The sequence below is a fragment of the Bos grunniens genome, chromosome 28 (assembly GCF_055505025.1).
Source record: "Bos grunniens cultivar Pamir isolate PY7600 chromosome 28, Bosgru_T2T1.0, whole genome shotgun sequence".
Lineage (NCBI taxonomy): Eukaryota > Metazoa > Chordata > Mammalia > Artiodactyla > Bovidae > Bos > Bos grunniens.
Window position 1 is genome coordinate 40,322,716 of NC_141192.1, and position 22,487 is coordinate 40,345,202.

General features: G+C 49.6%; 2 protein-coding genes and 1 non-coding gene across 6 annotated transcripts in view; 1 reads left to right on the forward strand and 2 right to left on the reverse strand.

Moving 5' to 3' along the window:
• The window catches only part of PCNX2 (pecanex 2), a 311,410-nt gene extending 305,850 nt beyond the window's left edge, over positions 1-5,560 (forward strand). For both annotated transcript variants that reach the window (XM_086381075.1, XM_086381076.1), the window contains 2 exons: positions 2,631-3,079; positions 4,578-5,560. In XM_086381075.1, the coding sequence (XP_086237201.1) occupies positions 2,631-3,079; positions 4,578-4,739 (611 nt within the window). In that variant the 3' untranslated portion in view covers positions 4,740-5,560. The remainder of the gene's footprint in view (positions 1-2,630; positions 3,080-4,577) is intronic.
• Positions 5,561-10,204: 4,644 nt separating this feature from the next.
• NTPCR (nucleoside-triphosphatase, cancer-related) overlaps positions 10,205-22,487 on the reverse strand; it is a 38,650-nt gene continuing 26,367 nt past the window's right edge. For 2 of the 3 annotated variants that reach the window (XM_086381080.1, XM_086381081.1), the window contains 2 exons: positions 20,754-20,963; positions 10,205-10,850 (listed from right to left, as the gene is read on the reverse strand). In XM_086381080.1, the coding sequence (XP_086237206.1) occupies positions 10,782-10,850; positions 20,754-20,963 (279 nt within the window). In that variant the 3' untranslated portion in view covers positions 10,205-10,781. The remainder of the gene's footprint in view (positions 10,851-20,753; positions 20,964-22,487) is intronic. The other variant, XM_086381082.1, reaches the window with a different exon arrangement.
• On the reverse strand, positions 17,542-17,613 carry TRNAC-GCA (transfer RNA cysteine (anticodon GCA)). The gene has a single exon. It is a non-coding gene; the product is annotated as a tRNA-Cys (tRNA).

A 22,487-nucleotide genomic window follows, 5' to 3' on the forward strand; every position in this document is an offset into this window, starting at 1 on the left:
AAAGAGTGGATATGTGTATGTGTATAACTGAACCACTTTGCTGTACACCTGAAGCTAACACAAAGTTGTAACAACCATGTGTGTGCTCAGTCGCTTAGTCGGCTGACTCTGCGATCCCATGGATTAGCACCACCGTGGTGTGCTGGGACTGGATGCACATGATCTTAGTTTTCTGAATGTTGAGTTTTAAGCCAGCTTTTTCTCTCCCCTCTTTCACTTTCATCAAGAGGCTGATGAAAAGTGGTGGTGCAAATCCTGGGTGGATTAGCCCACCAGGTTCCTCTGTCATGGGATTTTACCAGCAAGAATACTGGAGTGGGTTGCCATTTCCTCCTCCAGGGGATCTTTCTGACCCCAGGATTGAACCCACGCCTCCTGCCTTTCCTGCATTGGCAGGTGGATTCTTTACCACTTGCCATCTGGGAAGCCCATGTAAATCAACTATACTCTAATAAAATTTTTTTAAAAATTAAAATGTGTCACTCATGTGGTCCCATAGACAAATATAAATATTTAAGCCTCACCAGATACCCTGTTAGTAATTTGGGAACTTGGGATGAGGTGACAATCCTTGTGTGTACCTACACACAGCCCTCTCTATTTGTACTAATTGAATGTGAGCCACTTCAGGAGACTTGTGAGTAGGGCAACTGGTAGCACTGTGACATCACTAGCTGTCCCCTTCAAAATAATATTTTCATTCATTTAAAATTTTTTAAAATTTAAGTATAGTTGATTAATAGTGTTGTGTCAATTTCTGCTCTACATACAGCAAAGTGATTCATTTATACATTGTACAGTCTTTTTTTTTTTCTAGTTTTTTTCCATTATGGTTTATCATAGGACACTGAATATAGTTCTCTGTATTATACAGTAATACCTTGTTGTTATTAAAATAATATTAGACCCTCTGGGCTTCCCTTGTAGCTCAGTTGGTAAAGAATCAGCCTGCAATGCAGGAGAGCTGGGTTCCATTCCTGGATCAGGAAGATTCCCTGGAGAAGGAAATGGAAACCCACTCCAGTATTCTTGCCTGGAGAATCCCATGGACAGAGGAGCCTGGGGGGCATAGTCCATGGGGTCAAAAAAGTCAGATTTAACGACTAAACCACCTGGTGATTAAGTTAAGGAATTCAGCATTCCAGCAGGCGCAAGCCTTCCTCCACCTGCCTGGTCTCTACAACTGCAGAGGTGGGTCTAGCACTTTAAAGCCTCCCCCTCATTGCCCCCAGAGATGTGCCCGGACCAAACCCTTGGGCAGTCCAGTCCCTTGTGTCAAAATGGCCTTGTTTCAATGATTCTCAGTGAGAGCCAGGCCAAAAGTGACCCCCAAGGGTGAGGATGGCTAGCCAAAAGGAGCTGGGAGCCCCTCCAGTCCACTGGGAGCCCCAGCAGACATGGGAACCTGAGTGACGCATGCCGCTGTGAGCCTGAGGAGGGCTTCCTCTCAAAGACCTTGATCTTAAGGGAAAGTTTTTTAGAAAATAAAGGCCAAACTTTTTAAAAAAAAAACTCCTTTTTGAGGGCAATACAAATAATCTAAACCTGCGTATTTTCCCTCATGCTTCCAGGGACAGGAGACTTCGGTGTGAAAGCCAGGACAAGCCTAGGCAACTTGGACAGGTGCATACCGCTGGCTGCTGCTCCCCACAGCAGTGCCTGCACCCCACCCTTCAGTCCTCAGGCCTTAGTGGAGGCCTGATCTGGGCTCCCAGCCCTCTGTCCTGGCCCAGAAGGCGGGGGACAACCTGGCTCTCTGGGGTTCCACAGAGCAGGCCTCCCACCTCACCTCGAAGACAGTGACATTACCGACCACCTGCCATGACAACCTGGTCTGCTCTGTTTTCTTTTCTTTTTCTTAATTTCCCATTTTAGAAAGCTCTGGTTGACTAGATGAGTGACCTTTCGAATGCCCCTGCTTTCCCCTTCTTTCTCTTTAATTCCCTGTCTTATGGGTTTTTTAATTTATAGTTGATTTACAATGTCATGTTAATTTCAGGTGTACAGCAGTGATTCAGTTGTACATACATACTCTGTGTGTGTGTGTGTGCTGAGTCTGTCTGACTCTTTTGGATCCTATGGACTGTATGTAGCCAACCAGGCTTCTCTGTCCATGGAATTTCCCAGGCAAGGATACTAGAGTAGGTTTCCATTTCCTCCTCCAGGGAATCTTTCTGACCCAGGGATCGAACCCACGTCTCTTGCGTCTCTTGCATTGGCAGGCAGATTCTTTACCACCGTGCCACCCGGGAAGCCCACACATATATACAAACATATTGGGCTTCGCTGGTGGCTCAGATGGTAAAGCGTCTGCCTGCAATGCGGGAGACCCCGGTTCGATCCCTGGGTCGGGAAGATCCCCTGACGAAGGAAATGGCAACCCACGCCTGTGCTCTCGCCTGGAAAATTCTATGAACTGAGGAGCCTGGTAGGCTACAGTCCATGGGGTGGCAAAGAGTCAGACATGACTGAGCAACTTCACTTTCACATATATATATATATGTGTGTGTGTGTTTGTGCTTTTTCGGATTCTTTTCCCATATAGGTTATTACAGAGTATTGAGAAGAGTTCCCTGTGCTGTACAGTAGGGCCTTGCTGTTTATCTGCTTTGCTCTGCTTTCTTTTAAAGGCAGGAGAAAAGGCAGGAGTCAGTCCGTCCAGGCCCACAGGGCCTTAAGCCAAACGCCGCCGGTCCTGCGCGCATCCGGCCCGGTCGCGGGCAGCCGCCCGACCTTCCTGCAGACGTCCACGTCGGTCCACGAGCTGGCCCCGCGGCGCTCGGGCAGCCGGCTGTCCCTGTGCCCCTCGGCCGCGTCGCTGCACTCGCAGCCCCCAGCCGCCCCTCCCGCCGGCCCCCTGAGCGTGCGTGAGCGGGCCGAGGCCCTCCTCAGGTCCAGCCTGGGCTCGTCCACCAGCTCCACTCTCAGCTTCCTGTTTGGCAAGAGGAGCTTCTCCAGCGCCCTGGTCATTTCCGGGCTGTCTGCTGCCGAGGGGGGCAACACCAGTGACACTCAGTCTTCCAGCAGCGTCAACATTGCCTTGGGCCCCTCGGCCAGGGCCGCCAGCCAGTCCACACGGGTGAGGGGCTAAGGGGCGGGGAGGGCTCCTGGCCGGAGGACCCCGGCCCCCTTCCTGCAGGCTCCCGTCACCTCCCCCGTAGCGCTTCCAGAGTAACAGAGCAGTGGTGAGATAGGAGCTGGAGTGTCTGCGCTCTGAGGCCGACAGGATACATCACACTGCTGCTGTAGTAGTGGCGCCCGGCAGGCGGCATTGCAGGGCGCCCGAAGGCAGCGTCCCCTCCGCCCTGAACCCGGGTGTGGGGGCAGGCTCTCCATGGGCCCAGGTAAAAGGACAGGTTGTATTTCCTTCTCTTTTCACATTCCTCTGGCTGGAGGGAGAGGAAAGGACGCACACCAGCCTGGCAGGCAGATCCTCATCGATTCCTAGCCTCTAGATTTCATTGTGAAGCTGCTGAGATGGCCTTCTGCTTTATGCAATTAAATGTTAGAGAGTTTTGAGGACGTCACCCAAATAAACTGTTACTTATCTAGAATCCCTAGCTAGCTGGCATTGGATGAATCCCTGAGCATCACAAGTAAGTATGTACATAAATACCCAGCCTTTCTCTTCTGTAGGGGGCAAAGAATAGGAGACATTAAGGCAAAAGCCAGCAGCAGCTTGGAGACTTGCAGTTCGGTTGAACATTCGGCACACTGCCCTGTCTGCAGTGGAGCTGAGTCACAGTCTGCCGGCCTTGCGGTTCCGGGTGTAGGTGTTTGGAGGTGGATGATGGGGGCCTGGCTCTCCCTGCCACCACCCCACCCCCCCTCCAAGGAGAAGCCATACAGTGGCACTTCAGCCACCTTGAAACAAGGACCAGCATGACCTGCCCCAAGAAGAGCCTGGGCATTGCAGCCTTCAGTGAGGGGGGGCGCAGGGGGGAGTGGGTTATGAGCACCCTGGAGCCCCAGGTTACTTCAGGAGTTTAACCAAGTTTAGTTAGACAACTAAATGTGAACAAACCTCCTTCCCTTTTTCTCAATTCCTCAATAACAATGCATACCTTTCTGCCACCCCCAAGATGTGTTTATGACAATCTGTGGGTGCAGTTCTGAGGTGCTGAAAAATTCTCTCTCCCTCTCTCCCACAAGGATGGCTGAGTCCTTGAGACCACATTCAGGCAGAATAAAAAAAGCCTCGGTATTACCATTTGGGATTAAACCTGCAGGATTTAGCACTGGTGCAGGGCTGAGTGTATATGAAGTGACATTGACCCAAACTCAGAAAATCCAGGCTCACAAAGGACTTTTTACCCAAGGTCGTCTCTTTGCAGATTACCCGAGAATAGGTCCCTGTGTGGAGGCACCCCTCTCACTGTGTTAGACTCGTGGCTGGGACTGCATGGCCCTTCCTCAAGCCCAGACGCCTTTGGTCCTCTGTAACTGTACTTTCCTTTAGACTCTGACCCCATGTCCCTGCCACACTACCAGCTGGCACCTGCAGCTGTGAGACAGTCACAGGGGAGGTGATCAGCTTTGCTGAGCCATAACACTCGCTTCTCTTTTCTCTTTGAAAGCACTTCTCTGAGCCTTGCGAACACACAGAGGTCACTGAGCAGGGGCTGCTTCAAGATCACCATGTGGCCAAGAACCTAGGGGTGATGTGCAGAAGAGCGAGCCAGGAGGACATGGGCCTGGATGACACGGCCTCCCAGCAGAGTGCTTCTGACGAGCAGTAGCCGAGCTTGGGCCAGAGGAGCCATGGTGTCGGGGAAGGACCAAACCACCCTGGCTTCCCCCTTGCGCTTCCCAAACCAAACAGAGCACAGCATTTGAGCCCGGAGATCTGTCCTATGGAGAAATGAGTGCTGTGGAGAAAACAGAGCAACTCGATCTCAGGTTCTTGAAAAATCTCTCACGTGATGAAAACAAACCTTGACACCAGGTCTCCCTCTCCTTTGGCTCTTGTGGCCCGAGTGGTGGGATGCAGGAGGCACCCTTCCCAGAACTGGACAATTCAAACAAAAGCCATGTAACATCTTAAGACAACTCAAGCAGAGCACATAACTCCTTCCTGCCCTGATGATAAGACAGCTGCATGCTAAACAACTGGCATTTTACACTCACTGTTACCGTGAAAAAGAAGCAGACAGCAGTGCATATCACACCATGAGCTGGTCCAATGCACTGGTGTTCAATCTATGTGTAAACATCTCACTTCTTGATAATATTTATGCAGATGTTAAATATAAACCAGTGACAGCTTTACTGCAAAAATCGTGACAGTGCATGCAGTCACATCCAAAACATCCTGTGAAAGGAGCCAACTGTCCCCAGCAACGTGCGTGCAGAAGTTTAGTCAAGGCAGGCCACAGAGAGCCACCTAGGAATGATGCTAACTGCGATCACAGCGACCTCCTGCAGGAAGCCAGGCCCCATTTCTCCCGGCGTGCCTGTGTGCTTCCCAGGAATGCATACTTGTTTCCAAGCCAAGCAATCCTTACTGTGTCACAGGACATTTGCACATACTTTGTTTTTGAAATTAAAATGTTTACAGTTATTGCTGTGTCTGGTTGTTTGAGTTCTACTGAACTGTTGTCATTTCTTTGAAAAAAAAAAAAAAATTGACCCTTCACTGTAAGAATGACATTTAGGCAAATTATTTTTTTAATTTTTTACAAAGTATAATTTACAACGTTGTGTTAGTTTCAGGTGTACAGCAAAGTGATTCAGTTATATATATATATATATATAATTTTCAGATTCTTTTTTAAATTCCTTTTTTAACTGAAGTATAGTTGATTTACAATGTTGTAGGCAAATTCTGAGACAGTTTTTCTCATCTTAAGAATCCCAACAGGTAGAGCAGAAACGTGGCTTCTTGCTGCTGTGAGGGGGGAAGAAGGGTCTCAGAACAGGGTCCATGGAAAATACCCATCACTGACCTGGTGAGGCATCCCTTTTGGAAAGACAATAGTTAGAGATACCCAATTTGAAAGCAGTCACACAAATTTCTTAAAGGTATTTGGGATTGGAAGTGTAGGCAGAGGGGATAGTATTGTAGAGAATGCCTTATCTCTTGGAAGTAGATGGTAATACTCTTTTTTTTTTTTTTTTTGTAAAATAAAAATTAGCAATTAATAACAATAGGTAGCGGAGAAGGTGATGGCACCCCACTCCAGTACTCTTGCCTGGAGAATCCCATGGATGGAGGAGTCTGGTAGGCTGCAGTCCATGGGGTCGCTAGGAGTCGGACACGACTGAGCTACTTCACTTTCACTTTTCACTTGCATGCATTGGAGAAGGAAATGGCAACCCACTCCAGTGTTCTTGCCTTGAGAATCCCAGGGACGGGGAAGCCTGGTGGGCTGCCGTCTATGGGGTCACACAGAGTCAGACACAACTGAAGTGACTTAGCAGCAGCAGCAGCAGCAACAATAGATAGAGTCTATCATCAGAGACAGAGTGCGTTCTCAAATCAGTGATCCCTAGAGGTGCATTTTTCTTATTTCTGATGGATTTGCAGATGTCTGTCTAAAGAACAGCTGAAATAACCTCAGTACAGTTCTTTAAGTTGGCTCAACCAAACTTGGCTGGCAGTTCCTGAAATTCTCTTGGGCAACTTGGCAACCAAGCCCTCGGGACTAAAGGGCAGCTTCCCTACATTAGGGTGGTCACTTGAATTAGGTAAGAAAATGACCCACGCCCAGCAGCATTCAGCCTGGGTGCTCCTTGGGCCTCTAGAAGTAAGAAACAGAGGCATGGCTTTCAGAGAAAGTGAGAGCTGCTCACAGAGCTAGGAAACCAGTCTATAAGGACAGGCTGATGCAGATGAAAAGACAGATGCACCCCTGCTGTGCCTGCATCTTGTTCCACGAGAGATCTACGAGCTGCTTCTTCAACTGCTGGGTCTACTGCTTATTATCCTGGTTCTCTGGCAGCTTTTGGGGGTGCAGTGGGAGGAGGAACGGTGTGGTCTACCCACGTCAGGGCCAGACTCCTCAGATGGGGCGCCACGCCCCACACTGTCTATAGCGGGAAGGCTGCCTGAGTGTGCACGCAGAGCGTGTGCACACGTGGACCCCAGGCGAGATCACGGCTGGCCCCCCTCCAGGACTCTTCTGGGCTGTCAACAACTCAGTCACGCGTTTTTTTTAAGTGTTGTAAACAACTTTTATATTTACAACTCATGAGCTCGTTAATCTGATCTTCAGCTAATCAACTGTTTATCAGAGTGTACTCCTTGCAAAATATTGTATTATTAGCCCCCATTTAGAGGAGATTTTGCAAAGGTGACATTTCCTACTGGAGTTATTCAAACGTTCTGCTGGACTTGAGCTAAAGAGTTATTTTCTACATTTGGATGCTGAACACAATTGCTTCTCTTTGAAAGATAATATAGACTGTAGTGCTGGGTTTTATATGAATCACGTGGCTATTCTGGCATTATTGAGTCTACATTCTGCACCGTGTGTTAAAACCATCTGCCTGGCAGGCCGTTTCTAAGATTATTTGATGTGCGGACTTCTCTTGGTCCATGAAACAGGCATCACAAGGCCTGTTCCCTGAACTCTCCTCAAGCCTCCTCCACTTTCCTACTGTTTTGTCCCAAGTCACAAGCTCCTGCCATCAGGCCTTCCCCCGACCCCGCCTCCACCTGATCTTCCCAGACACAGCATTCCATGAACACAGACACAGATGGAAGAGAAAGAGGGGCAAGGTCCATCCCACATTCCCAGGCTTCCCAGGGGCATTGCCCCTTGCCCCTGTAACTTAATGAACTTACAGCATTACGGGGCCCTCTTCATGTCAGCCACGACAGAGATCATATTTTGTGAATTACAGGAGCATCTCCCTAACGTTTCTTATTCAGAGATAAAAAGATAACTATTTGGGGGAATTCCCTGGTGACCCAGTGGTTAGACTCAGCACTTACTACCCCTGTCATGGGTATGATCCCTGGTTGGGGAACAAATATTCCACAGGCATGACCAAAAACAAACAAAAAAACTCCCATTTTTAAAAATACTGTGTGTGAAGTGGCTGCTACAGGGAGAAGGAAAGAACAATTGGGCACACCCGGCCTCCACATCAGCTCTGCCTCGTCCTGCTGACCATGTCTTCCAGCCTGAGCTCTTCATGAGAGCTCTGCGTATGTCCACTGGATGCTTTTCAGAGTGAATTCCTCCGTGAAGTCTGGACTCACACCCAGCTATGCTAGGCATCTGGATTTATCTGAATAGCAGGCATTTCAAACTCAGGTGTAAGAGGATTCCTGATCTCAAGTGGCCCCCTCCTCTCTGGGAGCCCTTCCCCTCAGTGGCTAACACAGATGCAGTGCTCGGCGAGTGTGTGCGCCTCAGGTGTCCCGCCCTCTCTCCCCTCTTTAGCCTCAGCAGAATGTTGTTTCTACAGGCTGTGCATGCTTGGCCCTGAGTTGCAGTTATTTGTGAATTCATTTTATCTGATACCACGGGCTGGAGCCTTAAACAACAAATATTACCCACAGTTGGGAGGCTGGGAAGTCCAAGATGACATTATCAGCAGATTCAGTGTCTGGTGAGGCCCGCTTCCTCAAATGGCAGCAGGGGTGAGGGAGGGCTTTGGGGCCTCTTTTTCAAGGGCACAAATCCCCTTCATGATGGCCCTACCCTCATGACCTAATCACCTCCAAAGGCCCCACCTCCTAATATCATCACATGGGGAATTACAGTTCAACATGAATTTCCGGGGAAGGGGGCGCGTGGGGGGTCATGGGAAGAGACACTCAGACTTGGGCTCAAATCCTTTCCCGCCAGGACCCTCATGAGCGAGAGTGCAGGAGCTCCCCACACCAGCGACTGCCCAGGGCCATGCTGCGAGGAGACCCCGACCTCACCCTCCTCAGGCACATCTGGCTTTGGCGCCTTTCCTTTTTTCCCCCCTTGTTTCTTTTTTTTTAAACTTTGATGCTTTTCAGAATAATTTTACTGGCACATGGGTGATTTATAACGTTGTGCTGGTTTCCTTTGGAAAATGTCCCCTTCTCCTCACAGCCACAGAGCCCCTGCTAGGGGCGCCGGCGGAGGCTGCTTCCTGCTGGGGCAGGAGCCCCAAGAGGGCAGCCTGCTCCCCAGGCCAGGGTGCTGGGGGCACGGGGCCCAGACCTACTCAGCCTACCTCCCTCTTTGCTGGTGCTGAGGGCTGCGGGGGCGGGGCTCACCCAGGGCTGTGGAAGCTGAAGGGGAGTAGATTTATCACAGGAATAGGGCCCCTACACCTGAGAAGCCTCTACCTGCTTCAGAGCAGCAGCCACCCCAGTGCACGGAGCTCGCAGACCACGCCAAGCTGTGCCTTCTGGTCCCACTGAGTGCAGCTCATGTCACACTCCACCTGTCGGATGTCACAGCAGAGCCTCCCAGGACATGTCATCCAGGCAGGGAGAGTGGGATGCCCACGCCCTCACCCAGGCCCAGGCACCCTTTCTCAGGCCCAGGCACCCTTTCTCAGGCTGAGGTCCATTGATAATCTGGGAGACCCTTTCCAGGTGTGACTCTGCAGAGCCTGGGCCAGTGCAGACCAGGTTCCAGAAAGTCACATGGGGCAGACAGACCATCCTAAGAGCCGGTCACAGGCTGTAAGCTCTCATCTTGGTTTAGATGCCAGTGTTTTCTGTACTGTCTGCTGTCCCAGGGCCCACCTTGCCAAGCTCCTTGCTCTACACATGCCCAAATGGATCAGTGGTCACATTCGTGCACACTCCCAACAATAGCACCAGCTGGCACTGTGGCGAAGGCTAAAAAAATATACTGGCAATTCAAAAACACTGACATGTCTATCGCTCGAGTACCATCACCCTTGGGAGAGCAACTCTTATCCTCTGTGAGCCCTGGGGTTTCAGTGGTCTGGCCCATGGGGCCCTGCCAGGGCCGAACCTCATCTCTCTGCAGGCTTCTTCCCAACAGCCCTGGCTCCGGCCCTGGCCACTCCCCAGCGGGCTGGTCTCCACCCAGGTGAGGGTGGCTTCCTTCAGGCTGGGGCAGCCCTCCTCTGATGGCACTCACTCACCCCTTTTCTGGAAGGGAAACGGGGCCCAGAAAAGTTTGTGAACATGTCTAAATGAACAGGGCCCAAATGGGACTCTGATCTGAACCCCTGCTGAGTACCAAGTGCTACCAACATTTCTAAAGGCTGCTCATTCCTCCCACATCAGGACCCGCATGTCTGCAGTCATCACATTTCTCTTTATTTTATTAAGCAATAACCAAACATATAAACAGTAAAAGATGCAGGCAGGGAAGGACTGAAAATGGCTTTTCTTGAAATACTGATTTTCTTAAAATCAAATAACTGTTATCACTCCAAGTTGCAGGAGGCTGTAGCTGCTCCCAGGGAGGGGTTTAATTTTCCTAACATGCCAAAATGATCAGGCAGTGAACTCCTCCCCACCCCCCTCCCCTGAACACATTTATAAACTTCAATGGGGGCAAATTCCATCTAATATTCCGAAAACCATTTCTTCTTTCATAATTTATCCAAATCATACGCACGACTGCAAGAGGAAATAAACAGAAATCTCTCAGCATAAATACACCACAGTGGATTGTTAATCTTGTAGAGTCAATCCAGCACTAAGGCTAATTTGATCTTTTAAAACATTTTATGGAAAACAGCTGTCAGGCTTTCTTTGGAAAAGCCTCCAAGGTTTCATAAACTAAAGGCATAAAACCTGGTCGGGCAGAGCACTGGGGCTCCTCTCAAAGAAACGTCTGCACGTGCAGAGAAGTGGTGACACGTCGTCTTCACTTCCGGCTGCTCTGCATGTGCGTCACAATCTCTGGCAAAAGGTGGTTTCTGTTCTCCTTGGTTACCTGCGTAGGAAAAAGCAGGAAAGCAGATTTCAGAGTCCCTTTCCTTCCCTTCAGTTCCCTACTCTGCCGGGTTATACTCTAACAGGACAGCCCAGAAGACGACGCATGCTTTATAGAGTATAGCCCAGGCAAGGCTGACCCAGCGAGGAACCCCAGGCCTCCCAGAGCGCTCTGAAAGTGGGGCAGGTGGGCTCAAATCCCACCACCAGCTTCTGCGAAGTGACAGCTCACACAATGAGAGTGGGTTTTGATGACAGATGGATTTTAACCAGAAGTGCTGTTGAATTGAGCCCTGGGAGGGCTGCTGGAGAAGCAGGCTGGGATACGGCTCGAGTGAAGCCTGACCTGGACAGGAGGAGGCCTGAGTGAAGCCAGAAGAACCACAGCTCCAGGTGGGCACCCACCCACCAGGTGAGCCCTCTCAGAGCAGCCTCATACCCAGGACCCCAGGATTCTCTGAAGGGCAGTAATCCACTCCTCTCCCCCTGACTTAGGAGATCTGTGAGTTGCAGGAAGCCTCTGACACCAGTCAACTCTGCACCTGAAGGATGAGGAAGGCGCTGGGGGTGGGGTGTGGTGGAGAGCAGGGCTTTTGCTGAGATCTCAGAGGCAGCGGGGGATGCAGGGCAGACTAGAACGCAGATCCCCCTGCGCCCGATGTGTTAGCTCGGCAATTATCACAGTTACAGACAAAAGGAACAAGAGTGGATTCAAGCTCTGCTTGATGATCTGTGTTATATTTTTCTTTCTTTCACTACCACAGGCCCATTGAGTACAATCCAAGCATCCAAACACCCCTCAGGGAGCCCAGTGGGGGGCTGTTTCCCCAGCACGGGACAGGGTGGTCTCTCCTCATCACCAAAGCCTTCCTGTGCCACCCACACAACATTCAACAGGCACTGCCAGGGGGAAAGGTGTCAGGAGTGGCAGGATTCAGCCAGGACCTTGACCTCACAGAGCCTGAAGACCAGATAGGGGGCACACATAACAACAGTGAGGGCAAGGTTGGCAGAAGGTCCCTGAGACCCTGAGCGTCTGGGGAGGCACGGGATACTGGGTGGGGGGGGGTGGGTGAGGGAAGCAGTGATCAGGAAAGAAGGAAAGACCTTCACAGGTGGTTATGCCCAAGCTGCTTTTGACCTGTGGACCTGGGAGAAGGGCAGCAGCAAAGAGGAGAGCCAAGCAGAGAGAATCGTGCTGACAGGAAGTGCAAGCATCTGGGAAACCTGAGTGGGTCCGGAAGGTGGGGTCCCTGAGAGGAGATGGGCCTGATCCCACTGCAGGACCTCAGCCCCCGGGGGTGGCAGGGGCCCTGGTTCGGGAGGTGAATACATGTCAGGAGGAAATGCACAGCAGACTTCAGCGCCTGGCCCCCTGCATCCTGCATCCTTCTTATAGGAGGGAGGTGATTCTCCTATGGGAGCAACCCTCAGCTCTGGGGTACAAGCTGGGCCCTGGAGGACTTCCTGAGAAACCGAGTCTCAGAAAGACTTAGCCCTGGCCCCTAAAGGGTGGTGTCCAAGGATGCCGCCCATTGGTCCCCAGGTAGCCTTGGCTCCACGGAGGCGGACCACCCACTTTGCCTTCAACTCGAGAGGGGCACAGCCTTGTGAGGCTTCCTGATCCTATTTATGTTTCAGTTAGCCCAAGTCCACTCCTGCGGTTAGCATCCAAGGAAGCCCCTGTTGTGGGAGAAGGAGGGGAGGGGAGGCAGCGGCATGGAGAAAGGATGGGAGGACACACAAGGCCGCAGTGCCCTCCTTCCGCCCTGACCTCACAAGGAGGCACACAAGGTTCTGCCTTAGGGCCCCTTAGAGTTCACGGGGGCCCCGAGGGGCCATGTGGACGTGAGGGGCATGGGGGCCACTCCCTTCATTGTGCATACTTCATCACCTCCTTTATAGATGTGAGAAAAAGGACGAGATGCTGAGCTGGGAGAGGAGGAGTGAGAGGGAGTGAAGGGGGAAGAACAGGAGGAGATATGGGGGTGGGCGGGGAGAAGAGAGGAAGGCAACACTGTGAGCAGATGGACGGACCAGGGGCCAGGTCCCGCCCTGCTCCTCAGACAGCCCCAGGGAGGCCGCGCCTCCTCTTCCAGCTCCCGGAGAGCTGCCGCGGGTGGATCTCGGGCGCTGGACACCAGCAGTTCCACTCAGGGCAGTGCTGATGTCGTTCAGTGTAAGGGGAAGTGCGTGCAATGAGACCCGTAAGGAAACAGAGCCAGCACGCTGCTTGTAGGATTTCTTCCTCTGAATCATCCAACTGTGGCTTCACATCTCGTCCTTAAAGCGCTTATCCCTTGGAAAGAATGGAGTGTATGAGGGAAGTGAAGGGCGATGAGATGGAAACCCCACCAGCCAAGATCCTGGTCCTGGGCACAGGCTGTTAGGTGCACAGTCAGGGCCTGTAGAGTGAGCCTTAATAGATGTGAGGTTCAGAGACGATACAAGCCCTAGGGCACTGCCAAGCCACCCTGCCAGTGCCAGTGTCACCCAGGTGTCCTGCTGGAGCCCAGCCACCCTCCTCAGGAGCTGCTGGGGCTGCAGCAGGGACAGGGCTCCCCCACCAGCCCCATAACATGCAGAGAACCTCCCCACGCCTTGGTTAGGGAGAAAAAGAATCACAATCAAAACTGGAAAAGACACACTTTGGGAATGACTTCTCATTTAAAACCAATGAACAGGATGCAAAGAGTATATGAATATTTTGCCACCCCCTTTGATTTTCCTAAGATGATTTCTGAAAATTATGCAGTCTATGTGAAACCGTTCACAGTGTTCAGTTATTGCGCTCCTTGTCCACTGAAGACAAGTTCATAAATGCAAGAACAGGGAATAAGCCCAGTATCATCTGTCAGCGCAGGTGCCCCTCTCTTTCAGGAGAATCCCAGTCTTTCCAGAGTTTAACTAGAGGAAGGCACTGGGGCCTGGGAGGAGAAAGGAGGTGAGGATGACTCAGGAAGGACCCCAGCGTCCTCACCCCTCGCCTCCCACCATGCCCTCCCAGGGCTGCAGCCTCCCAGCAGCTCAGCCTCCCAGCAGCTCAGCCTCAGGTCCCGTGAAGGTCAGACCCTGAATTCCAGGGCTGGACTGCATTCATCCTGGGTCTGACAGAAAATGTTTACTATATTCTAAGCTGAGGCAGGTCTCTGAAATAGAGCTGAGCGGTTAAATACAGACTGAAGACTCTGACCGAGGAAGCATCCAAAGTGCTCTGAGACTCGTGGGCCAGGGAAAGGCCTCAGAGCTCACTGTCAATGACTCGGGGCCGTAGCATCGGGAAGGCGTGAACATCTGGACAGAAGAACACGTGGGCAAAACACATCTCTTTACGCATATTTGTGCAAGAGAGCAGAACAAAACCACATACACTTCCTAGAAACCGTGTGGGAAGCACCCTGACAGATTTTAAATAAGCAGGAGAATAAAAAAGAAAATTAATTTGACAATGCTCATTATTATAAGTTAATACATATCAAAAGTATTACTAGTCTGTTTCATATTTTGTCTTCATTTTATTGAACCTAAAAATAGGATGATTCATGAATTCAAACCCTCTGTTTTTCCTTGAAGTTTAAAGGTTCTAAACCAAGAATTATTTTGCAAACGGGGCTTTTGGGAACCCAGTGCCCACAGCAGAGAAGGGACTGCATTCCACATCCCAGGGCAACACCACGTCTCCCTAGAGGAGGAGAGGGGAGGGGCGGTCCTCTGCTCAGCCGCGCTGCCTACGGGTTTCTGTGTGAGTACACAGCATGTACAGCATGGCTCTTGTGTTTGTGTGCTCAGTTGCATCCAACTCTGGGACCCCACGATAGGCGATGGGGGTCACAAAAGTCGTTCACAACTTACCAACTGAACACCAAACAAGAACAAAAAATATGTGGACATCATACAACATAGCTTTACTGAGATAGAATTCATATTCCATAAAATTCAACCTCTTAAAGACGGAACTTGGTGGCTTTTAGTACGATCACAGATGTGTTATAATCAGCACTGTGTGTTAGAGTATTTGCATCACCCTCCCTCTCCCACTCCTGATCACCACACTCGCACCTTCCCCCAGGCCCCAGCAACCACTGATCCAAGGTCTGTGTCGACAGATTTGCCTATTCTGGACATCTCGTGTAGACGGAATCATACGGTCCGGAATCCAGTGTGACAGGGCGCCTTCACTCGGCATCACGTGCTGTTAATTCCTCCAGGCTGAGTACGTGTCACCACGCCATGCCCTCTGCTTATGGGAGAAGACGGTATGTACATCATTTGAGTACACATCCTTGTCTGCTCATCACCTGAGGGACATCTGGGCTTGTCTCACTTTCTGGCTAACATGTACAGTGCTGCTATGAAATGGGGTGTACAAGATTCTGTGTGAGCGTGTTTCCAATTCTTTGGGGCACATGCCTAGAAGTGGGATTGCAGGTTATAGGGTAATGCCATATCTAGCTTTTTGAGGAACTGCTGTATTTTTCCAGTCTCAGCAGCAGGGTATGAGGGCACCAATCTCCCCTCATCCTTACCAACGCTTTTTATTTTCCATTTCTGGAACTTCCTTACAGCCATCCCAGTAATGTGAAGCACTATCTCACTGTGCTTCTGCTTTGCACTCCCCTAAGAGCCAACAATGTTACACATATGTCCATGTGCTTTTCGACCATTTTTCTATCTTTGGAGAAATGCCTTTTGTTTCTTTGCTCCTTTTTTAATTGGTTTATTTACTTGTTTTTTAATTACTGAACTGTAATAAGAGTTCTTTATGTATCCTGGGATACATGAAGTTCCTTATCACATATATGATTTTTACATATTTTTCCCATCCTGTTGGTGGCCATTTTACTTTTCTGACAGTGTCCCTTGAAGCACAAAATTTTTAAATTTTGATGAAGTCTTTTTTCCTTGTCACTTGTGTTTTTGATGTTGTCTCAAATAAGACTCTGCCTTCCCCAGGTTTACAGAGGTTTACTCCTACACGCACTTCTAGGAGTTATACAGTCTCATTTGTACATGCAGATCTATGAGTTTGGGTTAATTTTTGTGTCTGATGTGAGGTAAGAGTTCAACTTCATTCTTTTGGATGTGGATGTCCAATTTTTCAGCACCATTTGCTGAAAAATTATTCTTTGTTAACTTGTCCTGCACTCTTGTTGGAAATCAGTTGACTGCAGGCGTAAAGGCTCATCTCTGGACTTTCGATTCGACCTCGGTGATCTGCGTGTCTGTCCCGGTGTCAGCACCTCACTGCCTTCATTACTGTGGCTTTGCTTAAGTTTTGAAATCAGGAAGTATGAGTCTTCCAACATCATTCTTCCTTTTCACAGTGGTTTTAACTGGGTCCTTTGAATTTCCATATGAATTTTAAGAAAGCTGTGGTACATATACACAATGGAGTATTACTCAGCCATTAAAAAGAATACATTTGAATCAGTTCTAATGAGGTGGATGAAACTGGAGCCTATTATACACAGTGAAGTAAGCCAGAAAGAAAAACACCAATACAGTATACTAACGCATATATATGGAATTTAGAAAGATGGTAACAATAACCCTGTATACAAGACAGCAAAAGAGACACTGATGTATAGAACAGTCTTGTGGACTCTGTGGGAGAGGGAGAGGGTGGGATGAATTGGGAGAATGGCATTGAAATATGTATAATATCATATACGAAACGAGTCGCCAGTCCAGGTTCGATGCACGATACTGGATGCTTGGGGCTGGTGCACTGGGACGACCCAGAGGGAGGGTATGGGGAGGGAGGAGGGAGGAGGGTTCAGGATGGGGAACACATGTATACCTGTGGCAGATTCATTTTGATATATGGCAAAACCAATACAATATTGTAAAGTTAAATAAAATAAAAAAAAAAAGAAAAAGCAAATAATCTCTAGGAATCTTAGATTTTTAAAGTCACCTGAACCATCCCTACCCTCGAAGTTAACACACAGCAGGGCTACGCTGATGTTTAGGCTTTGGGGTTGAAAGACTGAGGTCTGAATCCTGGTTGTGCCCCCACTAACCTTGGATAAGGCATGCCAGCTCCCCCAATGAGGAGGCTGCTCTCACACCCCCACAAACTGATGGGCCTCAGCACTGCCTTTACGTGTCCCAGGACTGGGGGCTGCCAGCCCAGGCCTCTCAACCCCCAATCCTCAGACTCCAGGCATCTCCCCTGTACCCTCAGAAGGCAGCATTCTCCAGCATCTCCAACAAGGAGACATTTCACAGGAAATCAAAAGCAATATGCTTTGGAAATGCCACCAATATGACCAAACTCATACTTTTTGTTAGAAGTGACCAGCAGGGATAAAAGTATTTCTTAATGTTGTTGATCAGAGAAGGATGGAAGCAGTAAAGAGCCGTAATCTGAGTAAGCAGAGTCGTAATATGGACCTGTGAAGTTCTTCACCTCTTGTCCCCACGGCACTGACATCACCATTGAATGTTTTCTGATATTTGGTCTCAAATAACCTCATGAAGTGAAGTGAAAGTTGCTCAGTTGTGTCCAAACCTTTGTGACACCATGGACTGTACAGTCCATGGAATTCTCCAGGCCAGAATACTGGAGTGGGTAGCCTTTCCCTTCTCCAGGGGATCTTCCCATCCCAGGGATCAAACCCAGGTCTTCTGCATTACAGGCAGATTCTTTACCAGCTGAGCCACAAGGGAAGCCCAAATTTAGACCTTAGAGGGGGCACCCGGATTTGAACTGGGGACCTCTTGATCTGCAATCAAATGCTCTACCACTGAGCTATACTCCCAACAGGTATATATTTAAAACATGTTTCAGTAGCTACACACTTAGCAGTAAGCTCTAGAATAAACAAGGAAAACATTTCCAAACGTCTGAGAGGAAACAGAATTTTCAGGAAGGGAACCTTCAATGCCTGAACTTGTGTAAGGATGGAAGTTTCTACACCCCCAAGTCCCACAGCTCCCTGTGGCTCTGGCTTTTAACTTTTTTAGTCTGCTCTTTCTTGGGCAATCTCTACCATTCCACTGCTCGCATTCGCTGATTCTGTCCTCTGTCAACTCCCCTCAGCTAGCTGGGTCCACCCAGGGACCTTCTCATTCTGTCATTGCATCTTACATCCCGAAGTTTTCATTTGAGTCCTCCTTAGAGCTTCCCTATCTTTGCTGAAACTTTGATGTCTTCACTTGAGGCTTTCTATCTTCTATTTGTTTCGAGTGGGTTTGTATTTGATCGCTGACACATGTTTATGATGGTTGTTTGAAAAATCTCTACCCTATAATCCCAACATCTATGGCATCCTTCTGTTGGCATGTTGGCTATTCACCCTCCTCACTCAGGCTGATCCTTCTGGCCCCTGGCACGACAAGTGGCTTCCATTCGTGTCTCCTGCGCTGTTCCTGGGGTCCTGAGGTCTCTAGTCTGTGTGCCTTCTTCCATCCGCCATTCAGGTCTTCTTAGGTCTGTTTTATGTACAATGTCTAAGGCTGTCAGCTGAACTTAGGAGGAGGAACACTTTCTCTCAACCTGGAAATGTCCTCAGCTGTCTTTCTGGTAAGTAAGGCTCTGTTCACCTAAACCCTATGACGAACAGTCCAGACGCTGTGAACAGCTCTGAGTCGCTGTGAATGCTTCCCCAACATCATGACTGCAGCCCCATCTCCACACCATCTGTCAGCACAGGGAAGCTGCCCTCCATGCTATACATAAATGATTTCCTTATTTGGAATATTCTCCCTTCCTGTCCTCTGTTTCCTCTTCAAAAATCCACCCAAGAACCCCTTTCTTCTGGAAACCTCTCTCCACTCCTTCTGTTCACACTGATCTCTCTTCTCATCTCCAGATTTTGACTGTCCCATGGTCTGTTTTTCTGGAGGGAAGGGTACACTCCTCACATGTGCCTGTACCATGGACTAAGTACTTGATGCAAAGGATGCTCTCAAAAATAAATTCAGGTAACTTGCTGCTTATTAGAAAGAGAAAGGACCAAAGAAATATCTAATCCAACTCCTAAATCTGCAGGTGAGTGAGCTTCTTCATTTATAAAATATGCACAGAAGGTTCACAGGAGACCCAAAGGAATGCAGGAAAGACAAGAAGAACGGGGTCTCTTGCATAATTAACCAAAAGTTAATTGTTTTATTTATACATCATTAAGATCAATGATTACCTTGCCTAGAGAATAATTTCCTAGCTTAGAGAGGAAATGCTGTGGTATTGTGTTAAGATACAGCATTTGTTTCTGATTTAACAGTCAACCCCCAAGTCCACTGGAGGGCTATTTGTTTGCAGAGACACCCAATCCCTGGAGCTTAGCATCAGCAGCTCTGCAGGCCCTCAGCTTGGAAGCTATCTGACCTGAAGACTAATTGTCTTTCATGATCTTTTATTATTCACTGACTCTGTTTCCACAGAAACTCTATGATCACAACCTAAAACTCTAATATGGAGGCTACGCAATGTAAGAAATAGAGAAGGTAACACAAAACTCTGAAGACACGGTCACACCCTTTGAGGAAGTGACCCTGTGTGGCTCCCAGGCCTCCCCTGATCAGTACCGCCTGCCCCCAAAGACCACAATGCCTGGGTTCATGTTCTTTGCATTTGCCATAACTGAAACCGCATAACTGTCTGCTCACATTTCTGTTACCCAGCCCCTCCATTAGAATTTCAGCTCCATGAGGATAAAGACTTGTGTCTCGTTCATCTCCAAGACCTAGAACGAGGCCAAGCACACAGGAGATGCTCAATTCATGCAGAGATACTCAATCTCTCACTTACCAAGTAAGTGGGAGAATGAATGAATTAAGCAACTTACAGACACATTACTCCAGCCCTGGCTGCTCTAAACTTAATGGCTACCAACTGCCCAGAAGTACCCTGGACACTATGGAGATAACATGTGGATGTCCCACCGAGGGCAGCTGACCCTGGTGACAGCTAACCAGCGATGTGAGGTACTCCTGGTTACTCTGCAGCTGGCACAGAGGAGGGGCCGCCAGCCCCACTGGTTCACTTGGTGGGGGAGGGTGTGAGCACAGTGACGTGGCTGTCACTGATGCAGACACTAAGGTGCCACAGGAGGACAGCATCCGAGAAGAAGGACACAGAGGGATGATGGGAAAAAAGCACGTATGTGGGCAAAACCCAGCAGCACCATCAGCGCTGAGAACCGGCTGACCCACTGCCCCTGACCTACCTGCCCTTCACCAGCTCCACCCCACGGCTCCTCCCACTGCAGGGGCCTGAGTGCTCCCGGAGCTCGTGAAGACAGGTTCCTGGGCCTGCCCAGAGCCGGCGTTGCATTTCCAGGCAGAGCGTCTTACCTGCTGGGTACTTGACAAGTGGCCAGTGTGACTGAGGAGAAGATTTTTCTAACTTAATTGAGTGTCATTTAATTCAAATGTGAACAATCACACGTGGCTAATGGCTATGGCCCTGCCTGGTGCAGGGAGCACATTTTCACCTTGGTGGTGGGAAGTTCTTAAGACGGTGCTGCTCCACAGCATCTGGAATCTGTGCCTCGACCTGTAGCCAAAAGTCCTTCCCCTCACAAGCAGAAGGGGGTCAGTTGCAAAGGGAAACCTTTAAAATAGAACAGCACTGCCTGCCTCAGTAACCTCATCACCCAGGAAGAGATGCACTCAGCCCAGAGCACTGCAGCTGGGCAGGGCTGAAGCTGGCAAGGCCCAGGGCTTGGTCGGGGCAGCGGGAGCGCAGCAGGAGGAGCTGGACCCTCCCGCGGTCCCCAGAGGCAAGACCGCTTTGTCAGCAAGCAGAGGTGTAATGTCAGCACCATAAACTCACAGGAAGTGAGATGCGCCTATATTCTAGCCTAAGAGGAAAAGCTACGGTGACTTGAAACCACAGGTGTGCGTCAGAGCCACATGCTGTTTCAGGGCACCTGCTCCACGCCCGTGGGGTACTCACGCTGAACACCTTCACGTCCTTTCGGGTTCTGATCTCTTCCACGAGGGCCAGTGGTTTTCCTTTGGGTACGGGGATGGTGCCGAGGACCACAGTCCCCGGTGTGGACAGCACCTGGCGGACGGCCTGGATGAATGGCTGACTGAAGAGCTCCATCTTCCCCACCTCATCGATGACACAAATGCTCTGTCCTGGGCGACCACTGGCCCCTGCCTGGGGGTGACAGAGACACTGATTGGGACACAGAGTCACACCAGGCGAAGGGCCCAGGAACCCTCTCTCCCCTCGCTGTCACACCAAAGGGCCTGGAGTCCCTCTCTCCCATCACTCACTGCCAGTCAAAGCAGGGGAGGCAGCCCCGCCTCAGGAGGCAGGAGGCGGTCTCTCCAGCTACCCAGAACAAACCACTGGCAGAGGAAATCAGGAGTGCTCCCTTGGGGACCCCAAGGCCCAGAAGACTCAGTTCCCTGAGCTCCCCATTTTCCTGGCAATTTTCCCTCTTCTAGAACGGTCCCAATAACAACCAGGTTTTATATTTATATCCACCCAGGAAACAAGCAGGATCCATATGCCTCAGGCCTGAAAGAAATGAGACAGCAAGACTAGGAGCCGTTGTTAATAACACTGGCCTCTGTTTTTTGGATTTTGGGTTGTATGAGTCCTGTTTGTTGGGAGGATATAACCGTTGCAGGCAGATGTCTGTGTACTTCATAACCTGAGCTAAGAGGGTCACTGGAAAGAAGTGAAAATTAAGAGAAGGAGTCCTGGTTTAAGAGGGAAAAAAGTGAGTAGGTTGTACCCTTGAATCTCAGATTCCCCTTCTAATGACTTTACATCAATGCACTCCCACTACGTCACAAGCCTGAAGACCTCTCTAGGACCAGGTGTGGCAGCCAGCCTCCAAGAGCCCCCAAGATTCCCAGCCTCTAGGATTGGCACCCTCTACAGACCCCGCCCCCACAGTACAATGCTGCCCTGCACTATATGGCAAAGAATGCCAGAAGGGATGATATGCTATTTCTGAGATTAGGAAAAAAGATCACAGCTTCTGTCCTGGTCCCAACCTCCATCCATCCATCCACCCATCCACCCATCCACCCATCCATCCATCCACCCATCCATCCTGGCTCACCGGTTCTCAGGGAAGATGCCTGCCACACTGTGAGGGCACACAGGCAGCTGATGGTAAGCTCCAGCTGATTAAGGAACTGAGGCCACATGTCAACAGCCAGGGAGGATCTGAGACCTCCCCACAACCATCACTGTGAACTTGGAAGCCTAAGGGCACTCTGACCCCTTAAGAGACCCTGAGCCTGAACTACCCAGCAAAGCCATTTCTGGATTCCTAACTCAAGGAAACTGTATGAGATAATAAACGTTTGTTGTTTCATACTGCTAGATCTTGGGGTAATTTGTTACACAGCAAAAGCTAACCAATACACATGTCCTCTCTAGAAAGCCCTCCCAGAGAAAGCTGGTAGGACTTTGAATAGTTTTTCCACAGTAGGGACACAATGGAACATACAATAAACACTTTGATGACTGCTGAGTAACAAATATATTTCTATATCTTTGTATAAATGATTATTTTGAAAATGGTATGTGAAGCTGATTTACCAAGTATGCTTCACTATAAGTCCTCAGACTCCTTAAACACAGATATCAACACATTCTCAGAATGAATGGCTGAGTTAAGCTTGATTTTGCTCCAATACTAAACACTAATACCAAAGCTCT